General features: G+C 34.2%; 1 protein-coding gene across 2 annotated transcripts; it reads left to right on the plus strand.

Moving 5' to 3' along the window:
• The first annotated feature begins 107 nt into the window (after positions 1-107).
• Positions 108-8,695, plus strand: LOC144970735 (uncharacterized). Of its 2 annotated transcripts, none has more exons than XM_078910693.1 (4): positions 108-387; positions 834-1,019; positions 2,412-2,629; positions 3,399-8,695. In XM_078910693.1, the coding sequence occupies exons 1-4, from the start codon at positions 271-273 to the stop codon at positions 4,465-4,467; spliced, it is 1,590 nt and encodes a 529-aa protein (XP_078766819.1). In that variant the 5' UTR covers positions 108-270; the 3' UTR covers positions 4,468-8,695. The 2 variants fall into 2 exon arrangements, with proteins under 2 accessions (XP_078766819.1, XP_078766821.1); XM_078910695.1 differs by having other exon boundaries at positions 2,415-2,629.
• The last annotated feature ends 514 nt before the right edge of the window (positions 8,696-9,209 follow it).

Consider the following 9,209-nt stretch of genomic DNA (forward strand, 5'->3'; position numbering starts at 1 on the left):
ATTCAACATTTACAATTTTGTTTCCCAAATTGAAATACTGAAAATATCAACAATAGGGTGGGTGGCGAAGATCAGCAAAGTTTTAATTTTGTCCTTTTGATTTTCTCTCTGGACGGTTACCGATTTCTTAGAAAATTACCGGAAACCAACCCCCCCCATTGCCCGCGATTTGTGATTTTCTGTTGCTAAGAAGTAAGAAGATAATCTGACATTTAGGGTTGCCTATTAGATCGAATTCATCTGATTACGAAAAAAAATAAAAGCGACAAAATGGTGGAATTCCGTGTTCTTCGTTGTGTACAATGCCAAACCTTCCAAGTCTTGCAAGTCACTAAGTCCCCGAAATGGAAGTGTAAATTATGCGGTGAAAAACAGTCAGTATTGAAGGTAAACGGACTCTGACTCTGAATCTCAACTGCAGTTCTAGGTAGCAGACCCTAGCCTAGATATATATATATATATATATATATATATATATATATATATATATATATATATATTATATATATATATATATATATATAATATAACGTTTAGCCTTCGTGTGAACAGTAATATAACATCCATATAATTCTAGTCAATTTAGCTTAACACCATCCTTTGTATTTGTTAAGACTTAAAAAAAAAAAAGGATTGCAATATATTGTATCAATTCAATACTCAATACCCTATATATAAATTCGGCATGTTACTTTACTGTAACTTAATCGCCGTCTCCTCCTTCTCCTGGTCTTCCTCGTATAAATCAGGTAGTCTTAGTATTTTTATCAATTTAACAAGCCCATTTAAATCCAACAGTATTATAAAACTTTATTATTTGTTCTTTTTGCCAGGAATATGGCCGAGGCACTGGAGCAGACTGTCGTAGACATGTTCAAAGGTTGAATACTTTGAGGATGGAAATAAATTCTACTGTAGAAGACACTAGCCTAACCTCAGCCCTTGACGGTCATACTTCCTCAGCTTCAAATTCCTACCATTCTGAAGATGGTGATCAAATGCAGTCTTTCCCAGAACAGGTGTTGATCTAACATAAATTAAAATTACAAAAGTCTTTTTACACAATTTTGGGTACGTAGACCATTGTAACTCAATTGACTATGAGTAGTGCAATGTGCAAGTGTCAAACCAAACATTTTATTTATCTGTTACAATACAAACTGAGTAAAAATACAAGTGAAAGGGTAAAAAGGCTTTTACTTTTTAAGAATGATTCCTTTTCTTCTCTCTCTTCTTCTTCTTTCATTATGTTATTTTCATGTTTACCATATTATCCGAACTATACACCTCACCGGGGGGCGAAGAGGCCGAGTGGTTAAGGCATTGCACTGTGACCCGGATGATCCGGGTTTGAGCCCCGCTTCAGGCACTTTCGTTTTTTTTCCTTGAGCATGATTAATAACCCCCAATTTGCTCACTTGGACAACATGGGTGATTCCTGTTGACATCAGACATCTTGTTTGATGAGTTATCTATATTCCTTCGTGGAATGCCTAGGCGACGATATCTTATGATGTCGTGGCGCAAAAGGCATAATTAAAAAAAAATATTTTAATACACCTCACCCAAGGAAAAGTGAGGCAAGGGATATTGCATAGAGAAATGAGAGATGATAGATCCATCTTCTTGTGAGCCTAGTCCGAGATCACTTAAAAGTACTACTCAAACTCAGTTATATTGGAACTTCATCAAAAAAAGTGCTGAGAGCTTCCAAGTCACATTTCATTACTAAAAGTTTCATATTTATAATGGCATGGTAAATTTGTGGAAATGTGCTATATAAAATGCTCATAAAAATATTTGTAAATATAAATTAAAAAAAAAAATCTCCCACAAAAAGACACAACCGACTGACTGCCTTCTTTTCAGCAAAAGAGGCCAGGTAAAATGATATAGGACTCATTCTATAGCAAAGACATAAAGTAACAAGGTGAGACATACGAGATAAGGGGATAGGAATGACTGCATAAGTGGACCAGGATAGAACTCTCTCAATTAGAAAAGATATTCACCTACCACAAAATTTTGAAAGTGATGGCCTCTGATTGTTATTCTTGGTTTTTGCTCCATTGTATAATATTCATATATTTTACATCTCTAGGCTATATTCTTTACAATTAAATCAGTTTCCATTGCTCATATTAAGTGAATATTTGTAAATTAGAATTTTTCCCATACAGTGGAATCTGCATAAAGCCAACACTTTTAAGGGCAACTTCTGTTTAAAGTTAAAGTCAATCCCTCTTGTTGGTCCCAAATTTTCTACTCTTTATCTGTGTTCCATTGATAACGGATAAAGTAAATCTTTTTTAAAGTCAACCAATATTTCTAGTCCGGCTGTGTTGGCTTTATCAGGATTTCACTGTACATGAACCAATTTATTATTATATTCTTTAATATATTTATCTCAGAAGAAAACGAGTCACTGGGAGACTTTCTTGGACAAAGATGCTGTAGATGAAAATGAAGAGGAGGCACAAGAAGCCAATCCTAAAACTAAAGGTGGTGCTTATTTTGGTAATCATGAAGTAATCGAGGAAGGCATCCGTGTTACCACAGACTGGTCTTCTTATCACAATGAAAGGAAACAAGCTTGGAGAAATAAAAGGAAAATGCACAATGAGAGCAGGTATTACAGGAATTGGTGACCCACTGTCTCAAAGCAGTATTTTGTTGAGATGTACTGGGTGCTGGAAACTGAATTTATAGCCATAAATATGACACTCGAGGTTAATTTTTCTTCGTTATAGGGGAGAATAAAAAACATTTCTTACACTGGAAACAACCTAACGTTCGCAATTTGTAATATTTTAATTCTAAATTCACTTATAATGGTATGACATAATACCATTTTGAGATGGTGGGTCATGTTTAAGACTTTGCTGAGTGGAAATGGAAGATGAGGATAGTGAACAATAAAAAGTAGAAATAAAAGACGACAAAGAAGAAGAACAAGAGAAGATTATTTGATAGAATATGTTTAACAATTTAATTATTGTTACTAAAATACGTTGTCACACGACATCTTTGACATAGCATGTCCAGCATAGCTCAGTGGTATGGTCTTTGCTTCATACCCGAAAGTTACCGAGTTGGACCACCCACCTCGCTGTGTGACCATGAGCAAGTCATCTTGCCCTATCTCATTTTGTAGTGCTGCATTGCGGCTGATGACTGGGTTATTCCAGTCTTCCTTTGGAATAGACCCTAAAGACAGATTTCCCATTGGGTAAGAATAAAGCAAAATTTAATGTCAACAGATTAATCTACATTGATTAAGACTGCAATAATTGTATTGGAAGAATTTTAATCTTTACGTTTAGGTGCTTGTTTCATAAGAAAAAAAAATTCACATCTACTAAATTCATGACTGACGTTGCAACTGCTTTATATTTCAGGTCAAAATGGAAGAAATCTGCCAAGTATGAAGATGATAATGGTGATAATGATGACAGTGATGATGAATATTGTCTATCAAGCAACATATCTTCAGAAAGAAATTCTGGATCCTACTCAACAAATAATCGATTTAAGTCAAGTTGGAAGCAAAATAGATTTTCCACCTCAACTCGAAATTCGCTGAATCAAGGTTTCAGCGATGTTAATTCCCAGAACAGACCAGAAATTTCCAGTTTGTCATCAAAATCGTTGATTAACTGTCAAGCATCTGCAGCAGATTTTACATCAACTCCCAATGATAGAGCAGGAAAAAGTCCATGCATTCAATCCTACAATGGCAATAATGATAAACGATACAATTTTAAACAGGAGAATTTTTCAAAAACTAACACTGAATCTGACAGTCACACCACCTTTTCTGTGGTAACAACTTCAGGCACTGAAAGAAACAAATCTAATCTGTCAAGCAAGTCAAGCGCAATACCGATGAGCACATCTTCAAAATGGACTACATTTATAACAGATAATGATAATGAAGATGATAGTGATGATAATTCTGATGACAGTAATGCTTTTCAACAAATTTTTACAAACGATGCCTCTAATAGTACTGTGAAACTATCCTCTTCTCCAGGATCAGATAAACATTGCCATGTGCCTGTTTTATTTGACACGTGGGATACATTTGTCAAAGAGAAAAATTCCCATTATATTGATGATAGTAATGAAGATAATGACAATGATGTAAATGAAAACCACAAGGAAAGTTCATGTTCGATTAAAATATTTCAGCAAAATTGGAACATTAACAATGATATTACAAGGGACCGGGCATTTTCCCATTTCAACAAGGAATCAAAAGGTACAGAAAGTTCTAAAACTAAAAATGAAAGAAATGGTGGCAATGACCCGCAAGGTGGACAACGCAAGATTCGTAGTGCAGATATCGGTAGTATCAACAACTTTTTATCACAAAGGAATAGGCTAGGTGGTGAGAATAAGCTTTCCTTGTTTCAAATTGGTGATGACTATGACGAAGATCATGATGCATGGGATCTCGATATATAACTTAAGTTCAATCTTTAAAATCGAGAACTAATTGTAAAAGAGAATACATTTTGATAAAGAAATTCCTTATCAAAATGCATTCTGTTAGGAATAAGGGGAGGTCATTTGAGGGGTATTGGTATAACGTTTCAAACTCGTTCCTAATCGGAGTCCTCTGAAGGTTTTGTCGGATGATTGGCAACTTGTTCAAAATTTCAGGCTCAGGAGTTTAAGAATCTTATATTATAAAATACACGTTTGATTGAAGAAGCCCTTTAAGCCTGCTTTATCACTGTGACTATATTTGCATACCCGCCTACTTTTACAGATCATCCATAATTGTTACAAGAAGTTGATGAAAATAACCGACTCCCGGAAATGGAAGAAAAATTACAGATTTTGATTTCACAGCAATTTGACAGGCAGTGCTAAAGAAAATATTTTTTTTCCCCCAAGTTTTAAGGAGAAAAAAATTCCCTTATAAGATATGAAAAGGATATCAGATTAGTGGTGAGCAGAATATAGAGCATGCAACATTTTAGTGACTTCTCAGTTCCACGCATATGATAGTGATAGGTAAGTCAATCAATAACTCGAAATCAACAACAAAGTATATTTTAAGTACAAAAGGTTGCATGTAACTTTTTTTTGTTTGTTTGACTGAAATTTTACCATTTATTATTGATGAATTTTGCGTAGTTACTGATTTTGAAATTTTCAAGTGGGCAGATATGCATTTAATTGAAGAGGCCCCTATAGTCTGACATTGTCACTGTTACTGTATTTGTTTCTGCATCTGTTCACTCAAACATAATATCTCAATCTCAAGCTTGAGCAAAAGTGTGGAGGGGAGGTAACTCTTTCAATGTTTCAATACAACATGAAGGAATGATAGTACCTATGATTCCAACAACAGGAATCATATATTATTATTATTATTATTATTATTATTATTATTATTATTATTATTATTATTATTATTATTATTATTGTGACTAGGTAGTTTTAACTGGGACTGATATTATTGGCTCTGGTCAAAAACGCAGGAAAATCCAACAATGCATAAAAAACTAGCATTTATATCGCTAATATCCATTAAAAGCGCTCAACAGCTAATGAGAAATGACGTCTGCTAGGTGATGTAATTTTTTTTTCAGACAGAGACAACGTCGGCACTCATTTTACCTCTGAGCACAGTGAGAGAATGTAATTAAAGAGCCTTCTCCAAGGTATCAACGATGCGCTTCCAGTCTGAAGGCGCGTGTCATACCACAAGACTTCATAGCGGCAAAAGATTTATAAAACTAATGACGAAAATACAGTTCAAGTTCAATGGACATAAACAGTTTTGTCTTATAATCTGTCAAAATGTAGCATTTTCATTGGATAGTTTTACCAAACCTGCCAACTTTTCAAGATGCCAAATTGGGAATTTTAGATTACCAAGTCAAACCTGAGCCTACCACACTGACAAATAATAACAAATTCAATGGGCAAATATAAGAGATAATAATAATTTACAGTGTAGAGTATAATGTGTTGTTTTTTGTTTTTTGTGGTTCTTTCTTTTTGTTTTTTTTGTTACGTAGTTTGTTTTTGCTTTGTTTTTGTTTTGTTTTGTTTTTAAACAAAAAAATATGTTGTTTTTTCACTTAAGTATTCTATTCATATAAGATGATGTAATCCTTTTGCTATTATCAGATTCAAGTCAAATGAATTGTTGAAATGAGGCACCATCTACCATGTTATAATAAATAATATCAAACATTGCCATTGTGATTAGATAATATTACTATATTTCTCAATTGCTGTCATTTACCATGATTATTAATATTTCCTTTTTGAAAAAAAGAAAATATGAAGCTCTTATCAGGGAAATTCTCTCTGGTAATGAGGCACCATATACTATATTATGATATCAAATATTGCCATGACGATTAGATAATATTACTATATTTCTCAATCGCTGCCATTTACCATCTTTATTAAAATTCCCTTTTTAAAATAATGAAAATGTGAAGCTTTTATCAGGGAAAATCTGTCTGGTAAACGGGAGTTAGGAGACAGGGCAATCAGATCGGTAATTTCCCCAATCAAATTGGGAGGGTTGGCAGATCGGGTTTTGCCCAATTTTTATTGATACGGGGTGCCATTGGTTGAAGAGTGATCTTGGCCTAAAGTTAGAAAACTGTGTAGTCTTTTTAAAAAAATAATTTAAAAATTGAGCTTTTACATATCACAATATCCACTAAACGTGCTCAAAGCACTTTACAAGGGGTCCCTGGCGAACGGCAACATTTACTAGGACGGGACATGATGCCTCATAGGCGATATTACAATTTTCGGACAGAGACAATGCTGTTATCGGCGAGGTACTCATTTTACACCTGAGAACGGTGAGGGAATGTGAGTAAAGAGCCTTTTTCAAAGACTCAACTATGCACAGAACGAGGCTCAAACTCAGGACCTTCCAATCTGAAAGCGAGTGTCATACCACAAGACCTTATAGCCACACAATAGTTTAGTTTTAGAGTTGAGCGTTTTGTTACTGAGGTCATAGATGTTTAAAACTTGGTTTTTGTACTTGTACAGTCAATTTGTATGAATATAAATCATGTGTTGTTAGTTTGATTGAGTTTTTTCCAGTTATATATAGTTTGCAAAATAAAATGAATAAAATAAAAAATTCCCTTTATTCATCCCCAAGTAGAAATTTGACTTTAGTGTCTATTCCAAGGGAAGACTGGAATAACCCAGGCATCAGCCGCAGTGCAGCAAATGAAAGCTTTCTTGTATATTATAATTGTGGCAACTGAAAAAAGACAAACACCACACACACACACACATACACGTCAAAACTCTTTCCACACCCATCTAGTGATGTCAGGAGGAACTAGACAACAAAATTGAATTTAAAGTTTAACTAGCCAATACCATTCTTGAAAGGAGTTCTTTCCTTAATTAAACAGTTTGACACTTCATCATGTCACAGGTACATACTCCACTGGTAATCCGTGCATTCTGGGACTGACTGCCTGACAGACCCGAGACACATTGGCCCATTTTTATATTTGGGAAGCAGGTTCTTCCTGATGCATAGGTATTTTAGTATCATGTTTAAGCGAGTTCTGGTTTTATCTAAAATTAAGGGAAATAACCTAATCTCAATTTTTGCCTTGAGTATGTCATGGCTATTTCCCCTCCAAAACTCCCAGTGGCCCTGATCTGACATCGGAGAACACTTGAAAAATGCGTTAAAAACGTATTTCATGTGATGCTTTTATTATGAAAATCTACAGCTGGTCTCATGAGGTAGACTTCCACTTGACTCGGGTGTAAAAGAGTATCCAGCCTCGAGCATAAGCTGATCCACAAAATTTTATATAATATCTATTTGATTATGTGTTAATGAAATTGTATTTTTGAGTTGATGTATAGTACGTTTTTAATATTTAGTATTAGTATTAGTAACAAAACAACTCATTTTGAAAAACTTCCTTTTAATATGCCGCTGCCAGCGCACATGAGAACAGAAACATGTTTAAATATGTTTGCGAGGTTCTTGTGACGAAAGTGACAATTTTCTTCTTTTTTTTTTTTTTTGGACGTTCAGATTTGTTTCAGTTCTCTGAAGCGGATTCTATTACTTAATACTGCAGGACATGTAAATTTGTATGTAAATTCAATTTCCAGGACCTAGCTAGCTCATCCCGACATAACATCGCTTTGAGACTCACTCACTCAATCCTCTCCGGGCCTGCTTTGGGGTATCCATCGCAGAGCCTTCCTTATCAGTGTTTCATCAGGTCTGCGACAGACATGCCCCAACCGCTTTGACACACCGGGCCACAATTGTTGGGATTTTTTTGTTGTTGTTTGTTTTGTTTGTTAGTTACTAAGTAGTGCGGCTATGTGGTCTAGTGGTATGACACTCGCTTTCGGATCGGAAGGTCCTGGGTTCGAGCCTCGCTCGACGCATAGTTGAGTCCTTGGAAAAGACTCTTTACTCACATTCTCTCACCGTACTCAGGTGTAAAATGAGTACCTGGCCGTTAACAGCGTTGTCTTTGTCCGAAAAATTGTAATATCGCCTAACAGGCGTCATGTCTCGTCCTACATGTTAAATGTTGCTGTTGACCAGGGACCCCTTGTAAAGCGCTTTGAGCACGTTAAGTGGATATTGCGCTATATAAAAGCTCAATTTGATTTTTTAATTTAAATTTATACGATAAATTAAAAATATATTTTATATCGATGAAAAGTCTTCATACTGATTTTCTGATTTTTGATAATTAGATTTTTATTCAGGATTTATATATATATATATATATATATATATATATATATATATATATATATATATATATATATATATATATATATATATATATATATATATATATATATATATATATATATATATATATATATATATATATATATATAATTTTAATATTTACCACAATGTTGGAGTCAGTCTACATCCATGTTTCAGACCTTTTCAGCCATCGTCAGGACTGTATGTTACATGAGTTTGGTATGTTGTGTGTTGTTGCTTGTATCCAACACGATTCAATATATATATATATATATATATATTTGTATAAAAGATGCATGTAGATCGATACTTATTTTTGCCGTAGTGTAACAAGGGCCTAGAGCTGCCATTGAGCGGACTGGGCGCTTTAACTATAGTTCCCATTATTATTATTATTATTATTATTATTATTATTATTATTATTATTATTATTATTATTATTATT

This window comes from Berghia stephanieae, chromosome 4 (assembly GCF_034508935.2).
Source record: "Berghia stephanieae isolate SIO BIC M18660-M18661 chromosome 4, UCSD_Bste_1.3, whole genome shotgun sequence".
Classification (NCBI taxonomy): Eukaryota; Metazoa; Mollusca; class Gastropoda; order Nudibranchia; family Aeolidiidae; genus Berghia; species Berghia stephanieae.